The sequence below is a fragment of the Dipodomys merriami genome, unplaced genomic scaffold (assembly GCF_024711535.1).
Source record: "Dipodomys merriami isolate MVZ:Mamm:240054 unplaced genomic scaffold, mDipMer1.0.p SCAF_1, whole genome shotgun sequence".
NCBI lineage: Eukaryota > Metazoa > Chordata > Mammalia > Rodentia > Heteromyidae > Dipodomys > Dipodomys merriami.
Window position 1 is genome coordinate 44623336 of NW_027202270.1, and position 27419 is coordinate 44650754.

A 27419-nucleotide genomic window follows, 5' to 3' on the forward strand; every position below is an offset into this window, starting at 1 on the left:
GGAGCCGGGGCGGCGCGGCGGGGGCGCGAGCGGGCGGGGGCGCGCCTCCCTCCGGCCGGCGCGGGAGACGGCTCCGCGCACGCGAGTCCGCCGACCCCGGGCTCCGCGCCTCCCCGCCTCGCTCCCTCCCCTCCCTTCCCCTCCCCTCTCCCGCCAGGGGCCTCGTCACCCCCCCCCCCATCCTTGCGCGCCTGCTCCTGTGGCTGTGGCCGCCGCCGCCGCAGCTACCGGAGGCGCAGGAGCCTCGCGATAGTGTTTGCACAGGCGGCGCGTGACGCCGCCGCCGCCTGTAACTGATGCAGAGGTTACCTCGCCGCCTCAGCCGCCACCCACCGCCCGCCGCCGCCAGCGCCGCCGCCGCCGCCACCCGGGCGACGCCGGGGGCCGACGCACTGCAGAGGTGCCGGCAGGTTCCGCCCGCGGAAGTCTCCCCAGCGGCCGGCACAGCCCGCGCTCCGCCCGCGTCCCGGCTCCGGCTCCGACCCCGACCCCGGCGGGCGCCCCCTCGACGCCTCCGCCGCCGCCGCCGCCGCGCTCTCTCCCTCCGCCTCCTCCCCGGCGCGCCCGCCCGCTCTCTCGCGGCTCCCCCTTTCCCTCCTCCCCGGCCCCTCTCGCTCCCTCACCTCGGCCCTCCCCACGTCCCCTCTGCTCGGCTTCCTCCCCCATCCCCTTGACTCCCCCCGCCCAGCCCTCGCTCCCTCGCTCGCCCTCAGCGCGGCCCCCGCCATGACGGAGGCGGGTGCCCGTGCCGTTGCCGCCGCTGCCGTCGCAGGGGGGGAGTCGGGTTCCCAGAAAGTAGCTTGATGAGTGTCCAAAGTAGCAGTGGAAGTTTGGAGGGGCCGCCATCTTGGTCCCAGCTCTCCACGTCTCCAACCCCGGGCTCGGCGGCGGCGGCCAGGTCCCTGCTGAATCACACGCCGCCATCCGGGAGGCCCCGGGAAGGTAAGCGCCACGGCGCCGCTCCCGCTCGCGTTCCGGTTCCCGGGCCTGCGTCCCTTCCTCCTCCCTCCTTTCCGCGTCGCGACCCCGCGCCCCTCGCCCCTCGCCGGCCCCGACCCCGGCTGGCTGGGGGCGGCGGGGAGGGTGGCGCGGGGGACTCGAGGCCGCGGGCCCCGGGGAGGTGCTGCACTCGCTGGCTTGGTGGATCACGGGTGGCGGAGGGGACGGACGATGGGTGCGCGCCGGTGGGGACCGGGCGAGGCGCACAGACGCGGGGGGCTCCCCCTCCGTGCTGCGAGGGTGGCTAGCCTTCCCTTCCCTCCCGGACTGAGCCCCCTTTCTCTCCATTTGTCACTCCGCTCAGCCCTCTTAACCTCCCGGCCTCGGGTCTCGGTTGGGCTCGGGCTCCAGTCGGAGCTCTCCTCTCCTCGCCGAGCCCCCTCCCCTTCCCCGCGCACTCCTCCCCCGGAGGCGGGCCTCGCGCGGCGAGGTGGGCTGCCGGGAACCCGGAGGATTGTAGGGTAGCCCCGGTATTGCGGGGATCGCTGTCCTGGGAAAGGGATTTAGGCAGAATTGGTTCCCAGCGTGGCCCCCTAGCGCAATTCAAACGGCAGGCGGACTCGTGGGCTGGCTGTTGGAACCACCCCTCCAGATGGTGGCAACTTTCTCTCCTTCGCCATCGCCTCCTGCCCCTCCTGCGTGTCGGTGCGTTGTCTTCACCGGTGCCAGTAGGCTGCTGCTGCTTCTTGTTCTTTGATGCGGTGGTGGGTTTTGTGGGAAATAGCTGCGGGAAGGTTTCTGCAAACATGCACCAGATCGATGACAATTGTTTTCTAAGTTTTCTGGCTGCTTGCAGGCAAGTGTGCCACCACCAGATGTAGCAGTTACACAGCTAGCTAGTGAGGCACCGGAGTGCTTTCGACTACAATTTCAACTTGGCTGTATTTAACTTTTAAGTATACGACAGAAAAAGGAATTTGGGAGAACACTCGGCTTACAGGGGAAGAAGAAATGTGCATCGGGTCTCTTCTAACGCCCTTTTGTCTGAGAAAATGCGTCATGGTATTCATCAGCAGTTGGTACATGGGTTGTTCACTCCCAGTTGTCTTGAAAGATTATCGAGGCACGTTTCAGAAAAACAAAACAAGACCAGAAAACATGTGCAAGTCCAACAGTCTAGTGAATCTTTTGCTGAAATTTAGAGTTTCGATTTATGTAGGAATCGGTGGGATTCATTGGTTTTGAAAATAGCATGTTGGATGTGTACTATTCAGAGCCTGGCCAATTGTTAATCAAGTGTTTTGTGCCCTGAATCCAGTGGTTCCGGCAGAGCATTCTTTGTCATTTTGTTCCTAGTGATCATGTGTGAAAGTGACAATAGGCTCAAAGATTGGCATGAATATCCTCTAGAAAATTCATGGAAAGGTTTGATTTATGGCATCCATTAACCACGCTAGCTTCATTGACAGACATTTCCCCTTTCATCCCACCCCCAACGCTGGAGGTTCCCTTATTAGAAGAAAACAGCTTATTTGTTCAGTCACTCAGATTAAGTACATCTGATGAATTTTCTGCCACTTGAAAATTGCTGAATGTTTTAAAATGTATTTTGTAAACAAATCAGTTGCTGCTGTTAGCATATTTTTACTTTTGTCCATAGTTTTAGTAAGATTTAGTCGTCAGGTAGGTTGTGAGTTAAGGGCCATTTTATTTTTTGAAAGACTATCCTTTCTGATCTTTCACATTCCTTTCTCAAGTATTTATTAAGCCCATCACTGTGAGTCAGACCTATCCTGGATACTGAGGAATTGAATTGTTCATCCCTTCACATTTGTTCAGTATTGAGAATTTGGGAGCCCCAAGTTCTAAATTGAGTTTTTCATAGCTTAAAAGCTTTGCTAATTAAACTTTGGATAATTAAACTTGACTCTTCAAATATCCAGAATTATTTTTCCAGCAGTTTTAATTTACAATAGATTTTTTTTTTTGTTGTTAACTCGTAGTGGTCATGTCTGTTAATTCATGAAATAATAGGACATGCTTTTAAGGAAGTTTTACTTCACACAAGTTGCTTTTTTTTAAAAGGTGGGGATGTTTTGGGGTGTGTGTGTGTGTTGTATTGGGATGGAACTCAGCAAACACTAGGCCACTGAGCTACACTCAGAGCTTCACACCAGTCCTTCTGTGTCCAAGTGGGATATTTCTTTTTGACCAAGCAGCATGTAAGCTAAAACCATGTTAATCCTCAAGGGGTATGTATTTTCAGGTTTGGAGTTGTATTCTCAGATTTCACTAATGCTAACAGGAATTGTACATAAGAAGCTCCAGGTTTCAAACTAGAGGTGTTTCTAGTTGAGTGGAACCTCAGTTTTTATTTTAACAAGTGGTTATCACCTTTTATAGGTAGGTGTGTTAATATGTTGAAGTTGGAGAGATCCTTTGGCTTTAGGTAACTGCTAATAAGAACTTAATGTAATGAATATAGGAATCAAAGAACAGACCTAGTTTCTTGAAAAAAACTGAGGCAGTTTAAAATACAGTATTAAAAAGCTTAAGTTTTAACATATATAAATGTTTATTATAAACTCCTCTTAAGCAAATTTAACATTGAAGATGAGTTAAAGATCTGCCTTGAAGTGTTAGTAAAAGTTTCTTTCTTTGAACTTACTCAAGTTTTGACATACTTGAATGAAACAAGTCTGGGATTGTAGTTTTGATTGGTGAGGGGAGGGGGGAGAGCTATGATGTGTTATTTATTTATATCTACTTACAGTGCTAGGAATTGATCTAAGCTCATTATTTTATTTATTTATTTTTTGCTGGTCGTGAGTGTTGAATTCAGGGCTTGGGCTCTGTCCCTGAGCCTTTCTGTGCTCAAGGCTAACACTCTACCACTTGAGCCACAGTGCCACTTCCAGCCTTTTCTGTTTATGGTACTGAGGAATGGAACCCAGGGCTTCATGCATGCTAGGCAAGCACTCTACCACTAGCCACATTCCCAGCCCCCGAGCCCATTATTTTTAATGTTGTATATTTTGGTTTGGCTCTCTTCCTCCCTTTGTTGCTTAATCGCTATGATCATATTTATAATTTGATTTGCAAATAAAATATGGCTTTAAATATGAGATTTAGGAACCTATTAGAATGTAGGAATTTATATGGTAAATATAGTACAGACTATATTCTTTCCTCTGGGCTCCTAGGCTTCTTCTTTATTAACCTTGAAGTTTTAGAGGACCTTGGCAGTATAGCTTGAGTGTTTCTGTCGGATCTTGTGAACCTCTAATCTCCACACCATTTGCTTTCTATAGTCCTATATTAAGGGGTGGGGGGAGCTAAGTTTTCTGGTAAGGTTAGTTTTACTCTGTTGAAGTCTAGGAACTTAGTGTCACATTAGCTAGATAAGCAGTGGATTTGTTTCTTTTTATTTTTTCTTTTGCATGTTAGTATATGGGCACTTTCTGAATGGGGTATTCGTCTAATTAATTACACAAATCACTTGCACTTTCTTCCCAGTTTCATCTTGTCAGTTATAAATGCTTGTTTTTACCTTTCTGTAAATAGTGGAAATATTTTATTCCAAAAGATGGCATCACAGTACAACTAAACTATTGCTGTCTGTTCCCATACTTGAGAACTTCATTCCTTAGATGAAGTGTTTGACTTATGATTGTGTGCCTGTAGGGAGATGTTGAAAGTAAAAATGCCCCAGATCTTCCTGCAAGTCTCTAATTTTTTGAATCACTAGATAGAGGAGGACTGGATTATGTGTTTTAAGAATTCTAGCACATGAGTGGAGTAACATTTTCAGAACAAAGGTCTGGGAAATCAGTTCATGAGAAATAGGATGTAAGTTTTAACCATTTTGGTCTCAGAACCCTCATAAATATTGAGGACCCCCAAGTGATTTTGTGTATGTTGGTTGTATTTATTCATTTTTGCTATATTAGAAATTGAGAATTTTGCAGAGCATTGTGACTCATGTCTAAAATCCACGCTACTCTCTGGAGATGGGGATTGGGAGGATAATCCTTAAAGACCAGCCTGGGGTTTGGGAGTGGGGGGGGGGGGGGGGAGAAAGAACATTTCAGCAAATAAGCCTTTTAATTCCAGCTGCTTTGGAGGCATAGGTGTGAGGATGGTGATGCTGCAAGACTGGTTGAAAAATAAGCCAAGCAAAAAGTACTGGGGCATAGCTCAAGTGGTAGAGCACCTGTTTAGCAAGGACAAGACCTTGAGTTCCATCCTTGGTACCAACAAAATGAAAAAAATATTTTGAAAGCATTATAAAAGTAATAAGCTGATCATATTTCAATAACATTTTTTATGAGAGTATGTTCCGAAACAAAAGTTTAGTGCAATTGGTGTAATTAGTTGTATTTTATATTATTGGAAATCATTCTTAATATTAGTTTATGAGAAGGCAGGATTTTGTTTCTATTTCCATTCTATCGTTATATAAACACACACACACTATGAATACACACATATTCCTGGAGTTTAAATTCAATGCCACATGCTTTCTTAGCAACTGCTTTACCACTTGAGTCACACCCCCAACTCTCTAGTTATTTTCTGTGTGGGGTCTCTAGATTTTTGCCCAGTTGGCTTTGGACTTCAGGCTTCATCCTGAATACCTGGGATTACAGGTGTGCAACTATCGTGCCCAGCTTGTTTGTTGAAGTGGATGTTTCTCTTAACTTTTTAACTGGGCAGGCCTTGAACCATGACCCCCCTGGAGTAGCTGGGATTACAAGAGTAAGGCCACCTCGTTCAGACTATTATTGTGATGTATTTTGATTGAATGAAATACATCAATGATACCTTATATAAAGGAGATAATGGAGTTTTAAAGGCAGTAGTACATAACAGCCTTTTCAGATACTGTCCAAAAAGTCAACAAGTGGCAGTGTTTTTAGAACAGGTTACTTGCCATATGGAACTACTTTGTTCTTGAAAAGTGTCTCTAGGACTAACAAGAATCCTATGGATCATATATTTAGCCTATGGAAGAGACCAAATGTTGAGAGACACTGGTGGTCTTCAGATAAGCATAAATAGAAGACAGTAGACTCATTGTTTTAGGAAGCAGACAAGCAGGTGAATTAGGGATGTAGATTGATGTAGTGATGTAGATTAGTATAGTGTTTTGAAAAGAATGTAAGAACTGTATAGACCTGTCCAGCAATAAAAAGTATTTAGCTGTAAGAATTTAAAGTACATTATAGAGAGAATTTTGAGGGAAAATGGACTTGGCGTCCATGAATTCATATATTGGAATGATTGGATTGAGCGACTTTAAACTTCCATCTAGTTTAAAAATGTAAATATTCTATGATTCCTTTGAAATCTCTGAATACTGTTAAACTGTATACTTGTATATCTATTAGCATTTTTGGATATTTTGTCAAGTCAATAGTTTGACACCGTTGTAGACTTTATGCATTCTTATTGTGCTTTTCAACTCTGAGGATTCTTCTGTATTTTTTGGAGTTGATGAGATCAGTCTTCCTGAAATGTTGCTAAATTCCCTGTGAAATATAATAAGTTTTGAGAACATTTCAGGGAATCAAAGGCTGTTTTTATGGTACAGTTTATTGGAGTGATGTGAGTACAGCATTTTGGAATACTGTGGAAGGGGTCTAATTTTCAATTTTGAAAGAGAAGCTATCAACATGGTCTATATAGTCTTTTATTTGTAATTGCTTATGATTTTGAAAGTAATATGCTTGAGATGTTCTGTTTTAAAGCTAGAGTCCAAAAAACAGAAACATAAAGGGAGTGTATAAGTTTATCTCTTGAGTTAAACATGTACATTAAGATGGGCGCTAGTGGCTCATGCCTGTAATCCTAGCTATTCAGGAGGCAGAGATCTGAGGATCACTGGTTGAAGCCAGCCAAGGCAGGAAAATCCATGAGACTCTCAATCTCTAATAAACTACTCTGAAAAAGCTGGAAGTGGCGCTTTGATATAAGTGGTAGAGCGCTATCCTTTAGTAGAGAAGCTCAGGGATCAAGCCCTGGCCTAGTTCAAACCTTAGGACCGCCCTTCCTTCTCCACAAAATGCACATTAAGCTAGGCGCTGGTAGCTAACACTTGTAATTCTAGCTATTCAGGAGGCTGAGTTCTAAGGATTGCAGTTTGAAGTAGGAAAAGCCTTAAGCCTCTTATCTCCAATTAATCACCAAAAATCTGAAAGTAGAACTGTGGCTCAAGTGGTAAAGCCCTAGCTTTGAGCAAAAAAATACAGGGACAGTGCCCAGGCTCCTGAGTTCAAGCCTCAGTACACCCCCCCCACACACACAAATGCACTGTAATTATAATTTGGATATAAAATAAAGAATTTTAATCCCTAATTTGTCTCATGAATTACTCTTGTAATATTTATCATTGCTTGTAAAAATTCATATTTTAATTTTGTATGAAACAGTCTTGTGAATTGAATATTTAGATGCTGTGAAATTAGACATACATTCTCATAACTTTATTAAGGCCAATTTAATAGATACAGTGATACCCCAGGTTGAGAATTCATGGCCTTGTTGCATTTCCGTTTATAGTCTGTTTTCTGTATACAAGCAATAGAGATAAGTCATTTTGTTTCATAAACTTCATTTCTCGTTCATCCTTTCTAAGGGTCTTAGAATAATTAGTGTAGTTTTGAAGTAAGGGAGGGGTGGTATGGTATAGATGAGAAGGTAGTTGCAGTCTTAGTGTGGCCTCTGCTTTGCTGTTAGTTACTGTGTGACCATAGGCAAGTTGCCCCTCTTGCTTCATTTTCATAAGATAAAAGTTATATTGCTGGAGGGTTCTAGCACAGATTTATTTACCATGAGGAAGTTTAGTTTGCCTAAGCTTTCACTGTAAGAGTGTTGCAAGCAAAACTCAGTATTGTGAGTCCCAGGATAGTAGGTTTTCTGTTACCTTTTGCAGCCTGTTTTCTTCTTACAAATGTGTGTGTAGGGGTAGGTGGCTGGTGTGTGTGGGAGTGGGGGGGGGGGGGGGAGAGTGGCGCTGCCAGGCAGCGATCAGAGGCAGTTAAGTACCTTCTTCCAGCTTACAAATTCACAAATTACTATGATGAGCTGAGCTTGGTGGAACATACTTGTAACCATAGTCTTTTGAGAGGCTGAGACAGGAGGATTAGAAGATCAAGGCAAGTTCGAGACCAGCTTGAGTTATACAGTAAGACCCTGTCTCCAAAAAAAAGAAAAGAAAGAAAAGAGAGAAGACATCATTATGAGCATGGTAACCACTAGTAGGTGGTTGTGTATTAAAAATGATCTACCTACTAAAACACTTACGAATATGTTTAAAAGTAAGTGATGTAAAACCATGTGATATTCTAAAGTAAAGTAACTAGATAATTGCTCCTCTGAAAATATTTCCTGTGTCTGTCACCTGTTAGCTTTCTGTGTTCTTAGTGTTCCTTAGGATTGCCTTATTCCCACTGCACTTTCATCATGCTGTTACATAGTTTGATTTATATTACCACTAGACAGAAAGTTCTTGAATCGAGACCTTTCAATTCCATATTTTCCATGCATAATAGGATATCTTAAAACATAATTAGCACTCAGCTGAAAGTTTTGGTGCAGGTCTGTCTTTCCATTCTCCCTCCCCATCTCCACACACACATTGTAAATCCAAGAAGTGCTTGTTTTATTCTTTGGTAAATTATATTTTAGAGGATAATAGGGATAGCAGTAAAAATTATAGCTAAAATTTATTGAATTTGTATGTTGATTCATTTAATTTCATAACCCAGTGAGATATATTCACTTATTATCATTTTACAGATAAAAAACCTGAAGCTCAGTGTTACCTAGCCTATGCTAGGCTGGGGTTTGAAGCAAGTCTCTGTATTTAATCACTAGGGTATATTGCCTAACATGAGTTATTTTCAGTAACTTTAGTTGTTTTTTTTTTTTTTTTAACATTTTACTTTACAAATTTGGATTGTCTGTACATGTTTTGCTTGCTAGGCAAGTTTTCCACCACTTGGACCATGCCTCCGGTCCTTTTCTTTCTTTTCTTCCCCCAGGTATGGTCTCTCATTAACTTTGCCAGACTTGACTTGAACTTTGAAATCCTACTGCTGCCCTGCCAAGTAGCTGGAACTAGAGGTGTCAACAAGCATACTGGTCTTGTTTTTGAAATAGGTTCTCACTATTTCTAGGGCAGGCCTCCTGAGTAACTGGGATTATGGACATGTGTCACCAGGCCTTGCTTTTGTTCTAAACTTTGTTTAAATTTTTTGACCTGATGTTTATGGGTAAGATTCAACAAACAGGCAAACAAGCACCCAATTTAGAAAGCTGTACCAGGTGTGCAAATCTTATATTTCAGTTTTTTAAAACGAGTCACTATATGGAAGATGTTAGCAATACAGTAGTATTTTCATATTTGGTAATCTGATTTGGAGTTCCATTTATCTTAATATTTTGGCCTTATAAGCCCACGGGGCTGTAGCAAACAAACATTAGAATTTGAACCAAGAATTTTCCATTGTTGATATAGAAGCAATCCAGTGTTGTTGAGGCTTTATAACCCAGTGCATTAGGCTGTGAACAAGATTGATGGTATGGATATGTGACATCTTTTTTAACTCTTACCTACTTTAGCATGGTAGAGAAAAGTAGGTTTGATATGAAATCTAGCTCATCTGTAAGAAGTATTTTTTTAATTTAATTTTATTTGTGAACATACTTTACAGAGGGGTTACAATTACATGGGCAGGATAATGCGTACATTTCTTACCAAGCATTGCACCCTCCTCCTTTGGTTTACCCTTCACATCCCTTCCCAGCCTCCCCCCTCCCCCCCAATCCCAATCCTTCTCCTTCCCCCCCTCTCTCCCCCCCCCCCCCCGCACCGACATTGTAAAGCTCGTTTTGGACATGACAACTTGTACTTCTCATTGTTGCAACAGGTCCACCTGTATCCTTAAACAACTGGTTTTTCCCCATCTCCTCCACAAGTTATACTGACATCAAATATAGTGAAAGCAGGGGTTATACTGTGGGGGAGGGACATACAAAGCAACAAAGAGATAATCTTATAAATGCGTTAGAAACACATGCATGAAAGAAAAAAACATTAAAATACATATCTAAGGGTTCATTTTCCTGACCTCACATTATCTGACCTTTTCCGCTTGACTCATACATATACTAGATATTGCAAATAAGGGGAACCATGGGACCTATGTTTCTTTGGGCCTGGCTTACTTCACTTAATAAAATTTTTTCCAAGTTTTTCCATTTCCTAACAAATGGGGCAATGTCATTCTTTCTGATGGAGGCATAGAATTCCATTGTGTATATATACCACATTTTCTTGATCCATTCATCTGCTGAGGGACATCTGGGTTGGTTCCATATCTTAGCTATGGTAAATAATGCTGCAATAAACATTGTTGTGCTGGTAGCTTTAGTGTGGTCTTGTTTGTAAACATTTGGGTAAATGCCCAAAAGTGGGATTGCTGGGTCATAGGGGAGATCTATGTGAAGTCTTTTGAGGAACCTCCATACTGCTTTCCAAAGTGGTTGAACAAGTTGTAAGAAGTATTTTTAAAAGTAGTTTTAGTTCATTGCTTTAAAAAAAATCCATTGGTAACTTGTAAAGATATTCACAGTGAATTCAGGTGGTAGGTTGTAAATCTTGACTTGAATCCACCCAATTCTGCTTCCTTATTAGGTATAAAATATTGTGAATTTCAAGAAAGCAAGTTATTCCTGTATTTAAAGTGATTATATTCTTAAGATTTATTAGAAAGTCAAGTAAATATGAGTGGCTTTTTAGAATGACTTGTGATATTTGTTCTTCTTTATGTTATATGGATTACTGAGTTGGCTATGCTTACAATTTATGCCTTTCTTTGGGAACTAATTAAATGGAGGAAACGACAAGAATTTTTAGATTTAAATTCTTAAGCTTTGTCTGGCAAAAGTGCTGGTGTCTTTAAATGTGATACATTGTGTGAATTCATGATTTCCTATTTGCATTAAGGTCAGGGAGATTTATGTGAAACTAATCAGATTAAAACTATTGGATGTTAATGAATGGTCTGTGCTGCTTAAAAAAAGTTTTTCCCTTTTCCTGAACATATTTTTGTGGTTATCAGTGTAATTAGGCAGTTTAGTCTACTTCGTGTACTTTTAAAATAATTTCGTTTACTTAAACAGTACATAACTGACATGTGAAGGGACCATAATAGCCTCTGTGTAAATAGTTAACTCATTTGCTTCTGGAAATCATTTGCTTCTGGGAGTTATCCTGGTTTTGCAGATGAGGAGGTTGAGGTACCGGTTAAGTAAAGTAAGGACTCAAGAACACTCAGACTAGCAAGGCTAGGTGAGTGCTATTTAATTGAATGGGTGTACTATAATCAATTAGCTAACCATTCTTCAATTTTTGTTGTTGGTGGTGGTACTGGGTTTGACCTCAGTCCTTGCATCTGTGAGGCAGATATACCACAACTTGAACCACACACCCAACCCTCTTTTGCTTTATTTTTTAGGCAGTGTCAGCTTTTTGCTGGGGGTCTGGCTTTCCATCTGTGAGCTTCCTATTTATGGCCTCCCCACAGTCAGGGTTACAGGTATATATTACCAGCCAGACTTGTTAGTTGAGACAGAATCTCACCAACTTTTTGTCAAGGGTGATGTTAGACCTTGATCCTCCCATCTCTGCCTCCTGGGTAGGTGTGATTACGGATTACAGTGTACATGGTCGCACTCACCTTTTGTTTTTTCTTTAATTTTTTTTTATTGAGATTAGGTGATTACATAAATTTCACGCATTTCACAGTATTGTGGAATAGTGATATTTAAAGTCACAAGCACATTTTAACCTTCATAAGACAAATTATCATTATTATGGTCTATAAAGTTTGTGACTTCTATGAGCTTTGACAATACAACTATTTCTTCCACATCAGGTGATATTTACATTTCTTTCCTTTTGCTTAGTGTAAGCTGTTTCCTCATTCCCTCTCATTCCCTCCCTCCCATTGCTGCCTTTGAGTTGTTTAGCTCATTTTCATCAATGTCCAGTGCAGCTGATAGGCCCCTATTTTGTATGTTTTCCTGTTTCCCTCTGATTCTGTGTCCTCCTCCTAGCTTCCCTCAGATATGTGCATACTTACACCATATATGTGGTCAAGAACATGGAGTCATTTAGCAATGATACAACAAAATGAGTGGAAGTCCTTTGTTTCTCGAGTCCTTTTTACTTTGTCATATCTCCTTGCATTTTGGCTTTAGCATCCACATATTAGGGAGACCATGTGCCTTTTGTCTCTTTGCTCTTGGCTTACCTCGCTCAAAATTATTTTTTCTAGTTTCAACCATTTCCCTGTGAATGCCATTATTTTGTCCTTTCTAATGGCTGCATAATATTCCATTGTATCTAGGTACCACAATGTTTGGATCCACTCATCTGTAGTGGAGCATCTGGGTTGTTTTCATATCTTGGCTATTGTGAACAGTGTTGGAGGACTATGTGTCTTTGTATCCTGGTTCCTGTTGCTCAGGGTAGATGCCCAGGAGTGGTATGGTGGGGAGGTCTATATTTAGCTTTCTGAGGTACCTCCAGACTGCTTTCCACAGTGGTTGTATTGTAGTATGCATTCAGCCCCCCCCCCCCCTTCCCCACTTGGCTATCCTTCCACTCAGTATGTAACCAGGGTAGTAGCCAAATGAATTCTCCTGACTCTGCCTCTTCAATGCTGGGATTACAGATACCTGCCACCACACCTGGCTTCATCATCATATTGTTGATTACATGTGTTCAAAACTTAGCACAGCTTTTCTGAGCTGAAAAGCAGATAGATATATGAGCTTGTTGTTGTGATATTTATGCAGGTTATTCTAATTGCTCCTTGAGTACTTTACTAAGATCTAGAGGTCTATAGTTTAAGATGAGCCTGGACAAGAAGTTTGAAACGCTGATCTAAACAGAAAAAGCTTGGCACAGTGGAACATGTTTATAATTCCAGCTCTGGATGGGGGAGCATAAATAGGAGGATTGAAGTCTAGGCTGGTCTGGGCTGAAAGTGAGACTTTCTTAAGAAGAAGAAAAAAATGTGGGAGGGGGAGAGGGAGAGGAAGGAGAGAGAGAGAGAGAGAGAGAGAGAGAGAGAGAGAGAGAATAGGAAGGGAGAGAAGGAAGGAGAAAGAGAAGGACAGGGTGGAGAGAAGGGAGATAAGGAGAGAAAGAAAGAGAACATAAAAAGTAAAAAGGGATGCAGGCGTGGCTTAAGTGGTAGAGCACTGGTCTAGCAAGCAGGAGACATAGAGCTCAAACCTTAATACTGCCCCCTACCCTTTCTGCCTTGAAAAAGAAAGGAAAACTACAGCCAGATCCTGTGGCTCAGTCCTCTAATCCCTGGTACACTGAAAGTGGAAAAAGAGAATTGTGGTTTGAAGCCAGCTAGGGCAAAAGTTAGCAAGACTGTCTCAGAGAAAAAGTTAGCTTGTTAGTAGGTAGGAGGAACAAAATCCAAGGCTGGGCCCTGGCATAAACCTTATTTGATAAAAAAAAATTTTAAAGCAAAAAGAGGTTGGGGTATGACCCAAGTGGTAGAGCTAGTGCCAGATCCTGAGTTTAAAAAAAACAAAAAGCTTGTAATTGGGAATTGTTGGAGGAGGAAGAGGGAATGGCTTTGGAAACATTAGATCCAAAATCTCAGATATCATGGGGGCTTGGGGATGAGGGGTGGGGGGGGGGTGGTTTCTCTCCACTTCTGAGTTTTTCTAGCTTCTTCTGGATCCTCAATGTATACCTATAGCTTAGCAACCACAGTTGAAAGACAACCTCTTCCTAATGTCCACATATCATTTTGGGGTTAATACTGATCTATTCAAATCATTGGTTCCAAACCACTTATTAGAAACTGTGAGGAAAAAGTTCTAAGGCTGTAGGTAGAGTGAGAAAGGCATGCTGGAGGCTGGGAATGTGGCTTAGTGGTAGAGTGCTAGCCTTACATGAATGAAGCCCTAGGTTTGATTTCTTAGTACCACATAAAAACACAAAAAGCCAGAAGTGGTGCTGTGGCTCAAGTGGTAGAGTGCTAGCCTTGAGCAAAAGAAGCTCAGGGGCAGTGCCCAGGCCCAAAGTCAAAGCCCCAGGACTGGCAAAAAAAAAAAAAAAAAGGAAGGGAAGGAGGGAGGCAGGCAGGCATGTAGGGTGCCAGTGTCTAACGCCTGTAATCCTAGCTACTCAGGAGGCTGAGATCTGAGGATCACAGTTCAAAGCCAGCCTGGGCAGGAATGTCCAGACTCTTGTCTCCAATTAAACACCAGAAAACTGGAAGTGATGCTGTGGCTCAAGTGGTAGAGTGCTAGCTTTGAGCAGAAGAGCTCAGGGACAGCACCCAGGCCCAGAGTTCAAACCCATGACCAACCAAAAAAAAAAACAGGCATGACTGGCAATTCCTTTGAGACCACATAGGTAGAATGATGAAGCCAGGAAGGCTGCCAAAAACAACAGTGCATGGCATTATTTGGAGTGCTTTTGGTAATTGTAATTTGTTATGATGATTAAATAAAATAATATGACAATCTGAGTAAAAGCTTTTAAAAATGATTTTAAGGACTAGATTTTTAGTGCAAAGAACATAAAACAATTCTAGGGCTTTTGGTAAATGTTGCAAAGTTACATATCTGAAGGTTTGTATTTAGTTTAAGTGCCCACAATGCATGTGATAGACATGTATTTATAAGCCAAATAGGGCTCATCCCAGAGTGTTATTTACATATGCTTGGTGCTTAACCAGAAGGTTACAAATTTGGCGTGAGCAAGTGTAATTTATCAAGAGTTCTGTTGTAGTTTCTTTTAGGTAGCCAGCTCGGGCTGGCTTTGAACTATGATCCTCAGATCTCAACCTCCTAAGTAGCTAAGAGTATAGGTGTGAGCCATATGCGTCTGGCTGATGTTTAATTTTTAATTGGTTGATTTTGCAGACTATATAGCTCAGCATGTATGGTCTTTCCTGGAGATGTTTCCATGTGTGCTTTTAGAGAATGCTTATACTGTTTGGTGAACTATTCTATATTTCTGTTAGGTCTTCTGAGGTTGATTTCTAATATTTATTTAAATCGTAGATTTTTCTGCTCATCATTTAAAGTGGTTTATTGAAATTTCTCAACTATTATTGTTGGGTTTTCTATTTTTCCTTTTAATTCTGTCAATTTACTTTATGTATTTTTGGAGTTCTTTTATAAGGACCAGAACAAATTTTTATATCTTCTATGTAGATTAACCCTCTCTTTTTCTTTGATGCTACTCAGGATTGAATTTGGGACCTTATACTTGCTAGACAGGTGTTAAACCACTTGGGCCATGCCCCTAGTCCTTTTTACTTTAGTTTTTCAAGTGAGAGTTCACATTTTTACCTGGATTGTCTCCATCCATGATCCTCCTGCCTCCATCTCCCAAGTAGCTGGCATTACAGGCCTGTGTCACCATGTTCAACCCATATTGACCCTTAAATTGCTATGAAATTTTCTTTTTTTCCCTTGTCAGTTATGGGGCTTGAATTGAGGGCCTGGGTTCTGTGCCCTGAGCTTTTTTGCACAAGGTTAGCATTCTACCACTTGAGCCACAGCGCCACTTCTGGTTTTCTGGTGGTTAATTGGAGATGAGTCTCATGGACTTTTCTGCCCAGGCTATCTTCCAATTGTAATTCTCAGAGCTCAGCCTCCTGAGTAGCTAGGATTATAAACTCATGGTGTGAGGCACTGGCTCTTGGCTAAAATGTTATTTCTGAAATGTACTTTAAACTTTTAATTTTTAAAAATCATCTGTCTGATAGTAATGTATCCACTTCAGTTCTTTTATGTTATTTTCCATAAATACTTTTTTCCAGTCACTTTCTTCTGCCTGTTATTTTTGTACTTTTTAAGTCTAATGTGTCTTTTATTTTTTTAAGTGTCTCACAGACTGTTCCTGCCCTGACTGGCTTTGAACCTCCTTCCTCAGTGCTGAGCTTCCTGAGTACATAGGTTTACACCTGTAATCCTAGCCATTGGTTTTGTTCTTACATCTAATTTGACTGTTTCTTGACTGCATTGTTTTATTATTAGATTCATGTCTGTTACTTTGGTTTTTGTTTTCTGTTTGACTTTTTGTTCCTCCGTTACTGGTATATTTTGAGTATTTATGTATTTTAAAAATTATTTTAATGACTTAAAGACTATTTTTGAATTGTTTCTTAGTGATTGCTCTAGGGTTTAAATTATCCATATTGTAGCTTATCAGAATCCATTAACTCAATGATATGTAAAAGTTTTACTCATATATCTAATCCACTCTCCCCTCTTTTATTATACATATTGATGTATGCTGCAAAAATCAAAATCATGTTTATAATTACTAATACAGTTTTATTTTACTTGTTTTGTGGAACTGGTATTTGAGCTTGTGGTCTTGTGCTTGCTAGGCAGGTGCTCTACCACTTGAGCTATGCCTTTATTCACCCCCCCCTTTTTTTTATGCTTTAGTTATTTTTCAGATAGGGTATCAGGTTTTGCCCAGGGGCAGCCATGGGCCATGGTCCCTCTGTCTTTGCCCTACTAAAGAATAAGGATTACAGTTGTAGACCACCAGGTCTTATATTTTGAGACAAAGTCTTGCTAATGCCTTGCCTGGGAATGGCTTTGAGCTTCACCATCTCTGCTTCACTAATAGCTGGGATTACTAGTGTGAGCCACTGCATCCAGCAATTTTATGTCTTTTAAACAAAGTGAGGTTGTGTGTTCATATGCCTATATAAACCCAGAACTCCCAGCTCTCTGGAGGCAGAGACAGGAATGATTACTGAGTTTGAAGCCAACCTGAGTTACATACTAAGTTCTAGGACTGTCTGTCTATATTGCAAGACCCTGTCTGAACACCTCCTGCCCCCTGGGGGCGGGAACAGAGAGGAAAGGAAAGGACATACATATTTATAGTTTGCTACAATAAGTTTATTATTTGTCATTTTAAATTCTTTTTTATTGCTTCCTATAGATTCAGCTCATTTCTGTGCATCAATACTGAAATGATAAATATATGAGCTTTATATAAAATGTATATATAATATATACATGCATTATCCAATTAATTAAGGAGAATATACAGTTATGCTATATTTTATGGTTCTCTTATGCAATTACCTTTAGCACTAAATTTTTATGTAGACTTGTTACCTTCTTACATGGTTAGAACTGATTCTAATTCTTTTTTTTAATTCTAATTCTTCTGCTAGTTCTAATTTGCTGTTCAGTTTATTTTTTTATTTTTATTTTTTTTTTGATCGGTCATGGGGCTTGAACTCTGGGTTTGGGTGCTGTCCATGCACTCTTTAGCTCAAGGCGAGTGCTCTACCGTTTGAGCCACAGTTCCACTTCCGGTTTTCTAGTGGTTTATTGGAGATAAGAGTTTCATAGACTTTCCTGCCAGGGCTGGCTTTGAACCGAGATCCTCATATCTCAGCCTCCTGAGTTGCTAGGATTACAGTCATGAGCCAACGGTGCCCAGCAGTTATGTCAGTTTATGGATACAATGTATCTTGATCAATATCACCCTTTTATTATTTCTTAATATTTTTACTTTTAAAATAATTTTTATTCTTTCATTGATTATTTGATGAGGCATTATCATCTTCCTGTAATTCTTTTTTTTTTTTTTTTTTTTTTTTTATGGTGGGGCTTGAACTCAGGGTCTGGGCATGGCTCCTGACTTTAATTCTCTACCACTTTGAGCCACAGGACCACTTCTGGTTATCTGCTGGCTAATTGGAGATAAGAGTTTCATGGAATTTCCTGCCTGAACTGGTTTTGAACCTGGCTTTGAAGCCATCTTGCTCCTGACTAGCTAGGCTTACAGGTCTGAGCCACCAGCACTTGGCTTCGTGTAATTCTTTAGAGAGTTGTTTTTGTTTGTTTGTTTTTTGAATTACTGATAATAGCTGCTTTGAGCCCTTTGCTGAATTCAATGCTTGGGCCCTTTTATAGGCTGATTCTGTTGTGTCCTTTTCCACTGCATGTGGTTTACACTTCCTCTTCCTTTGAATGTCTTACAAAGTTTTGTTGAAAATTGAATATATATTCACAATAAAAAATACAATTGAATATATAGTAAATCTGCATATGGATCCTCAACCCTTGAGAATTGTTGCTGTTACTTTTTCACTTATTTAATGATTTAGCTGGGAAAGTTGAGTGAAGTCTTTTCCTCACCCATGTATATAGCCTGTGGGGCTGCTTTGTACAGGGTGCTATTTGGGACACATGCCCTGCTTGCCTTTCCTTGATACATCAAGTTTTTGGCAGGCTGACATTTGTTGCTGTTATACTCAGCTGTCAGCCTTCACTTAACATCCTAGGGTTTAAATTGCTCCACAGTTTGATCCTGTTTAATTCAGGCCTTTTGGCTTTTATACTTGTGATTACATTGGAAGGACTCTTACTACCTTTTTCTGTGGTAATTCAGTTCTTTTGTTAAACTTTTTAGTACAGTTTTGCATGTTGCTGCTGCTTCCGCTTAGCTGTTTGCTCTTAAAATACCCAGTTTTTGACAGTGCTCTTAAGAATGAACTTCCCCAAGAAGTGGCTCTGTGGCTCAAGCGGTAGAGCACTCTCCTTGAGCTGAAGAGTGCAGGGACAGCGCCCAAGCCCAGAGTTCAAGCCCCACGACTGATCCAAAAAAAAAAAAAAAAGTGATTTGAACTTCCCCAATTCTGTTGGAGGTCTAGTTCCCATAGGTGGAGTTGCATAGCTCTCTGTTTATTTAATATTTACATAAGTAAATGGCCATAAATGTTCATTAATTTTTTTATTTATTTACTTTTTGTCGGTCATGGGGCTTGAACTCTGAGTCTGGGTGCTATCCCTCAGCTCTTCAGCTCAAAGCTAGCTCTCTACCACTTGAGCCATAGCACCACTTCCAGCTTTTTCTATTTATGTGGTTCTGAGGAACCAAACCCAGGGCTTCATGCATGTGAGGCAAGTACTCTGAGTACACTGAGCCACCTTCCAGCCCAATTTTTAAATTTAAAATGTAAATGAAAACTGAAACAACTTTGATTTGTTTTAGCTGTTTCTTGAAAGTAGAATATTTTCAAAAAGTTTGCCCATATTTGTCCTTTAGATGTAAAGATGAATATGCTTGCATTTATTTATTTATTTATTTATTTATTTTGTGTTTGGTTTTGTTTTGTTTTTTGTCATAGGGCCTGAACCCTGGGCCTGGGCACTGTCCCTCAGCTCTTCAGCTGAAGGCTAGCACTCAATCACTTGAGCCTCAGCCCCGCTTCCGGCTTTTTCTGCTTATGTGGTGCTGAGGAATCGAACCCAGGGCTTTATGCATGCAAGGCAAGCGCTCTACCACTGAGCCACCTTCCCAGCCCTATGCTTGCATTTAATATACTTGGGTTTAAATTGATATTCCTAATAATTTCTACATAGGTTGTTGGTTTGAACTTTATTTTTCTGCTTTCTTTTAGTGTTTCTTGCTAGACATACACTATTCTGTTGAGTTTTACCTCTCTTCCTTTTTTGCTCGAGTTATTCTTGACGGGGTGTGGGCCCGGGGCCCTGATCTGCCCAAGCTGACCTTGAGCTTAGATCCTCCTAATGCCAGCCTCCCAACTCAGCTAGGATTACAAGTGTGAGTCACTAATGCCTTAAAAAAAAAAAAACAACTAGTTACTTAGAGATTACATAATGCCTCCTTGACATATGAAAGTGTTAATATAATTCAGTATCCTTAATGATGAATACATTAACTTATTTATTTATTTATTTTTGTGTGCTTGTACTAGCGCTTCATCTCAAAGCCTTGCATTCTTGCTCATGGCTGACATTTCACCCTCTTGATGTCAACTGTCAATTCAGCATTTTGCTGGCTAATTGGAGATAGAATCACTTGAACTTTTCTGTCTGGTCTGACTTCTCAACCTCTTGAGTAGACAGGATTATAAGCATGAGCCACCAGCATTTGGTGAATACATTAACTTTAGAAAATGTTGATGATACATTTTGCTCTTTGGAATTAAATGCTATTACTGGGTAATTTTGTTCTGTATAACTGCCTATGGAATAATATAGTGTTTATATAATAAGACATTTAAATTTATATATTTACCTTTCTTATTCTTTGGGGGGGCATCTCCAGACTTCTTGTTGGGTTGACTTTTTGTTTTTTTCTTCTACCTAAAAATGTGCTTTAGTGTTTTCTTTATTTGGACCTGTCTGTGCATAATTATGATTCTTTTTTCTCTGATAATGTTTTCTTTAATCTTTATCTTTTCTTTATATTTCCACTTTTATCCCTTGACAGTGTCTTCCTATGTAGTCCAGGCTGGCCTTCAACTTGAGATCTCCTTGTCCCAACGTTTTGATTCATGCATTACAGATGTGTTTTACTATATTTAGGTTCATTTTTTTTTCTTGAAGGTTTTTATAATGCTAGAATGCTTAACATAGATGATTTAGGTAGGCAGTTATCTTCATTTAGTATGTTGCATATTGTACCTTTCAAATCAAATTTTTTTTGGTCTTTGACCTTTTTATTAGGCTATGTGTAAAACTTCTTAGATCTGTGACCTTGTGTCATTATAACAAGTTCTGTGCTGATGGGAACTTTTATCATGGTTTTGTGTGTGTACATGTGCATGAGTGCAACTTGTGTTCCCATTCACACTCGGCTCAGAACCTTGAGTCCCTACTTGGTTTTTCCTTGTCAAAGCTAGTGCTCTACCACCTGAGCCATACCTCCATTTCCAGCTTTCTGCTGGTTTACTGGAGATAAGAATCTCACAGATTTTTCTGCCCTGGCTAGTTTCAAACTGTGAGCCTCATTTTTCAGCCTCCAGAGCAATTAGGATTACAGATGTGAGTCAGTAGCACCTGAAACCATATAATTTCAAATAGTACACTTGTCTTATTTCTTTCAGTTATGTATTCAGATCTTTCACAGTCCTTGTCTTATTCTTATTTCTGTATTTTTCTATGTTTTTATTTCTGTTTATATTTTGGAAGTTCTGCTTTTCTGACCAGTCTATATAGTCAACCTCACCTTTTTTCTTTTTTTTACTTTTTAGTATACTTTTTAATAAATATGCTTCTTAATACTTTTATAAATTTGGTTCATATTATAGTTTCAAATTCTGATATGCTTTTTTTTTGGGGGGGGGGTCCGGTCGTGGGGCCTGAACTCTGGGCCTGGGCACTGTCCCTCAGCTCTTCAGCTCAAGGCTAGCACTCTACCACTTGAGCCACAGTGCCACTTCCGGCTTTTTTCTTTTTGCTTATGTGGTGCTAAGGAATCGAACTCAGGGCCTCATGCATGCAAGGCAAATGTTCTACCACTGAGCCACCTTCCCAGCCCTTGGTATGCTTTAAACTTAGTATTCGACATAGTTATTTGCAAGGCAAGCACTCTACCACTGAGCCACCTTCCCAGCCCCTCGACACAATTATTTGGAAGTCTGTGATTATTTTATTTTTAAGTGCCTTTGGGGTTTTGTGCCACATTTGATTTGCCTTTCATTTATGGGTTTTTTTTCTGATTCTTTTCTAATGTTTTGGCATTTGTATGAAAGTTATAGAGATAATATAGGGTCTAGAACAATGGCAGCCTTCCGTGATAGATAATTCACATTTTAATTTGGCAGAAATACAGGCAAAATCAGATTTTCTTAATCATCTACCATTACGGATTGAGATGATACAGCATCCGAGCTCTGGATCTCATTTTTGTCTGTCTAGCTCAAGACTGTCATTTGTTTTACTTAATAGCTCTACCTTACAGTTACTAGTTCTTGAATTGATGCCTCTAAGGAAGAGAAAGTCTGTTTAGATACCAGACTTCCATTTCTAGAGTTTCCTTCTTTTCCTAAATTGTGTTACGATTTTTCACTGCTTTCTACCCAAAAGCAGGTTTTTCTTTTTCACTGAGTCCAACTTTTCTTGAGCAAGGTTAATCTAATTCATCAGGATCTAAAGTTATTATTTCCTTTCAGTTTTGTACTTGCATTGGTTTTGAAATTTTTGGTGAATTTGAATCTTTGACCTTTTTCACTACTCCCTTTTATTCTGTCTTTACCTTTCTTTGTTTAAATTGTTACTTCATTCTATAGGGAATTTAGATTAGGGACAAGGTGTATGAGCCATCTGGAGGCTTAGCCTTTCTACTTTAAAGCAGAGCTATTTTACCTTTAATATCTCAAAGACATAATTTGTGTAGGTAGTTTTTGGCAACTAAATAGTGCCAATATAAGTTACATTGTTTTCACATAAAATCTTTATAGCTTACGTATATATGTACATATATGTAGCTTTTTTCTTTATGAAGCAGTTATGATGCTAATTATAGTGAACTTGACACTGAGAATATATTGAATCATGAATTATCATTTACAAGAATTTGTAACTTCATATTTGTATAATGTGTTTGGCTAAACAGTGTAAGTAAGATTCTGCTCATGCTACAGAGAACCCTATAGCCTTCTTGACTTGGGGAAATTTAAAAAGATAGCAAGGATTTTACTGTAATAAGATTTAAAGTCAGAAGAAATGGTAAAGAAACATTTCCTGTTCCTCATGTGAAAGTGGGAGTTATAGACTCATAATGCCAGTCCTTTATTTGGGGGGGGGGGCCCTCTGGGGCTTGAACTCAGTACCTGAGCACTGTACCTGAGCTCTTTTGCTCAAGGCTAGTGCTCTATCACTTTGAGCCACAGTGCCACTCTGGTTTTCTGGTGGTTAATTGGAGATAAGCATCTCATGTGCTTTCCTGCCCAGGCTGGCTTTGAACTGTGATCCTCAGTTCTCAGCCTCCAGAGTAGCTAGGGCTACAGGCATGAGCCACCAGTGCTCAGCAGAATGCCAGTTTCTATTTATAGTTTTTATACTTTTTGAGCTAAGGGAATACTTGTGGTCATACTTATGCTCTAGCAACTCCTAATCCTTAGACATATTTCTGGTTTTGAGTAAATATAGGCCATGAGGTCAATCTAAAACACAGATAAACTTAAGGACTTCTTTTTGGCATTTGTGTCCTTTTATTCTTTCTGACCATACCCATTTATGGAGTTAACAGGTTTTTATTATTTTAAAGGTAAGACAGTTTTAGATTATTTTAGATATTCCTTCCCCTGTCTTGTGCTCTCATTTAATTTAGCATTAAAAAAGGAGGTGTTGATGGGAGGGAAGTTTTTAATGCCCTTAGTTTACTTTCTAATTGTAACTTCTGAGTCTGGTCTTTTTGATATTTGTTGAAAATAATTTCTGTTTCTTCATTTTCCTCACTTTATTTTCTCCCTAAACAGTTTTTGGTTTTCTTTTTTCTTAAAAAGGGTGCAAAACGTTGATGGTCCATCTTTTTTATCTGCCTTCTGCTGACATTGGCTCTACTTTGAAAAAGGGAAACAACAATTTGTTTCTGTATCTAATTTAGGGTGGTAACATAGGAAATTCATCTGACGGGCTGCTATGACCTGGACCAGAAGATAATTATGATCTATTATTATTATTATTGGTGGTGGTGGTTGTGGGGCTTGAACTCTGGGACTGGGTGTTGTCCCTCAGCTCTTCAGCTCAAGGCAAGCACTCTACCACTTGAGCCACAGAGCCACTTCCAGTTTTCTGGTGTTAATTGGAGAGAAGAGTCTCACGGACATTTCTGTCCGGGCTGGCTTTGAACCAAGATCCTCAGGACTCAGCCTCTTGAGTAGCTAGGATTACAGGGGTAAGCCACCAGTGCTCAGCTAGACTTGTTTTGATTGCATCTCTATGTACAACAATGTCCATTTAGCTCAATGTATATTGTACAGAAAGAGTACTTCCCCAGTCATTTTGCCTGCATTATATACCCTGTAAATTTTTGCATAACACTTAAATATGGCTTACACTTATAATTGGATGTTAAATTTTAATCACTTAGCATAAGACTTTCATAAACAAAAACTTAAGCGAACTCTTATTTAACTAGAACTCAATTTCCTATGTAGAAGCCTGATAAAATTAGCAGAAAACAAGTGTGTGTGTGTGTGTGTGTGTGTGTGTGTGTGTGTGTGTGTGTGTGTCTGTGTGTCTGTGTGTGTCTGTGTGTCTGTGTGTCTGTGTGTGTACTGGGACTTGAACTCTGGGTCTGTGCAATGTCCCTGAGCTTTGGTGCACTAAGTTAAGGCTTTCCCATTTGAGCTACTTCTGTTAAAAAAAAAAAAAAATTAAGTAGTTGTTCAAAGCAGTTGCTATTCACCAAAGCAGTTTATGAATACAATGCCTCTTGATCAATGTCACCTCTTTGAATGTCACCTCCTTTCCTTTCATTGCCTTTTCCCTCACTTTTTTCCTTTTCTCTTTCTTCCTTTTCTTTCTTTCTTTCTTTCTTTCTTTCTTTCTTTCTTTCTTCCTTCCTTCCTTCCTTCCTTCCTTCCTTCCTTCCTTCCTTCCTTCCTTCCTTCCTTCCTTTCTTTCTTTCTTTCTTTCTTTCTTTCTTTCTTTCTTTCTTCCTTTCTTTCTGCCCTCCCTCCCCCCTCCTTCCCTCTTTCTTTCTTTCTCTATATCTTCCTTCCTTCATTTCTTTCTCTCTTTCTCTCTTTTTTCTTTCTTTCTCTCCCTCCCTCCCTCCCTTCCTTCTTTCCTTCCTTCCTACCTTTTTTGCCAGTCCTGGGGCTTGAACTCAGGGCCTTCTGGGCACTGTCTCTGAGATTCTTTTGCTCAAGGATAGCACTCTACCACTTGAGTCACAGCTTCAGTTTCCACTTTTCTGTTTATGTGGTATTAAGGGGCTTCAGCTTCATGTATGCTAGGCAAGCATCCTACCACTGAGCCACATTTCCAGCCCCTCACTTTTCTTAATTACAGGATATGCATTGATTTTTGTTTTTTACTGTATTTTCCCCTTTTCTTCATTTGTTTACCCCTACCCTTGACCCCACCCTACTCCTTTCAAGTACCTGTTTCCTGGTGTTTAATTTTTATTTATTTTTGATTAAAAAATCATTATTATTAAAAAATCATTATTATAGAGGGATTACAATACCATAGTCAGGTAATGAATACAATCTTTTTGGACAATGTCACCTCTTTCTCCTGTCCCTGTCCACAAGTTACATAGTTCAGTTGTTCATTTTTTACATAGTGTATATTGAATACCGTGACTACATTTGTTCACCCACCCTGCCTTCATTTCTGTGCCTCCCTTTGCTCCCCCTAAAAAGACAACAAAAACACTAAAAACAAAAACAACTACACTAACAGTAACAACAACCACAAGCCAGGTTTCCATTTCCTGGAATTCATTTTGATAAGAAATGTTTTAAATGTTCAGAAGAGTTATGCTTTTGGTTCCCCTCCTAAGAATATCCTCCTATAATCTCTTTCTGTGTTAATACATAGAGCCCTGTGTAAGTTGGTGTTAATACATAGAGCCCTGTGTAAGTTGTCATGTCTGGTTGTATTTTAGATCTGGCTTCTACATGTGAGAAAATTTCTCATTTGTCTCTCTTAGCTTGGCTTAGGTCACTTAACATGATTTGTTCTAGGTCCATCCATTTTCCTGCAAATAATACTATTCTTTCTAATGGAAAAGTAAAATTCCACAGGTTTTGATCCATTCATCTAGTGTAGGCCATCTGGGATGTTTCCATAACTTAGCTATTGTGAATTATTTAGCCTTTCTAAGGAATTACACTGTTGAGTTCTCTTAAATGTACCTCATTTCTGTTAATGCATTTATGTACACTTGTAACCTCCCAAAGTATTTACTCAAATGTTTATAAACTAATTTTAGCTTCCTCATGAGAGAAAACATGTAAACTTTGTCTCTTTAGGCCTGAATTACTTCACTTAACATAATGTTTTACAGGTCCTTAACATTTCTTTGTAAATGATGCAATATCATTCTAATGGAGGAGTAAAATTCAATTGTGTATAAATACCACATTTTCTTGATCTATTCATACATTAAGGAGCATCTGGGCTGATTCCATACTTTGTCTGTTGTGCATAGTGTTGCAATGAGCATGGTTGTACTGGTCGCTTTTCTGTATTCTAGTTTATAATCTTTTGGATAAATGCCCAAGAATGGGATTGCTGGATCATAGGATAGTTGTATGTTTAGTTTTTTTGTGGAACCTCCGTACTGCTTTCCTGCAGTCATCTAATATTTGATAAAGGAGCTAAAAACATAGAGTATAAGAAAAACAGCCTTTTTAACAAATGGTGCTGGTGAAATTGGTTATTCACATGCAGAATACTGAAACTGGGTCCCTATCTTATCACCTTGCATCAGTATCCATTCAAAATGGACCAAAGACCTCAACGTAAGACCTGAAACCATGAAACTTGTTACAAGAAGTAGAAGAAGCATTAAGACTCCTTGGCACAGGCAGGATCTTTCTGTCAGAAGCACAGCAAATTAAAGAAAGACATGACAAATGGGATTGCATGAAACTAAAAGGTTTCTGCAGAGCAAAGGACATCACTAACAAGCTAAAAAGACAGCCTACAGAATGGGAGATACTTGCCACAATGACCTAATACCCAGAATATATAGAGAGAGAACTAAACCCTCACTTGCCAACCCAATTAATAAATGGGCTAATGAGCTAAAGAGAGTCTTCTCAGAAGAAGTAAAAATGGCCAATAGAAGAAATGTTCAACCTCTCTGGTCACAAATCAAAACACTGAAATTCTACCTCAACCCTTTTAGAATGGCCATTATTAAGAAAGTAATAACAGGTACTAGTGAAGATGTGGCTCAAAGGGAGTCCTAATGCACAGTTGATGGAAATGTAAACACATCTAACCTTTCTGGCATTTTATAGTTGGAGATAAGAGTCTCAGGGAAGCCGGTTGCTGGTGGCTCATGCCTATAATCCTAGCTACTCAGAAACCACTCAGAAAACCGGAAGTGGTGCTGTGGCTCAAATGATAGAGCACTCGCCTTGAGCTGAAGAGCTGAGGGACAGCACCCAGACCCAGAGTTCAAGCCCCATGACCAACCAAAAAAAAAAGAGTCTCAGGGACTTTTATGCCTAGGCTGGCTTCAAACCACAGTCCTCAGATCTTAGATTACAGACAGGTGTGAACTGCTGGTGCCCAGCTTCCATTTACATTTTGATGGATACTTGCTTCCATCTCTTTTAAGTATTGCGAATAGTGCTTCAGATGTGTGTGCAGCTATTGTTAATATTTTTTTGTATATATGCCTGTAAGTGGGATTGCTGGGCTATTTGTATACAGTATGGAACGATTACATAAAGCTGGCTAACATCTGTCACCTTATTTGAAATTTAGCTATTTTGAAATGTGTGATACATTATCATTAACTGAAACTTTGACCAATACTTATTCTTCGTCCTCCTCATCCCCACTACCTCTGGTAATCACTGTTCTACTATGATATTTCTTAAGGCTGATAGTGTTTCATTTGTGTGTGTGTGTGTGTGTGTGTGTGTGTGTGTGTGTGTGTGTCTGTGTGT

At 40.2% G+C, this 27419-nt stretch overlaps 1 protein-coding gene across 2 annotated transcripts in view; it reads left to right on the forward strand.

The window, feature by feature from the left end:
• Window positions 1-654: 654 nt before the first annotated feature.
• The window catches only part of Tlk1 (tousled like kinase 1), a 119436-nt gene continuing 92671 nt past the window's right edge, over window positions 655-27419 (forward strand). The window contains exon 1 of one of the 2 annotated variants that reach the window (XM_070021102.1): window positions 655-942. In XM_070021102.1, the coding sequence (XP_069877203.1) occupies window positions 804-942 (139 nt within the window). In that variant the 5' untranslated portion in view covers window positions 655-803. The remainder of the gene's footprint in view (window positions 943-27419) is intronic. The other variant, XM_070021113.1, reaches the window with a different exon arrangement.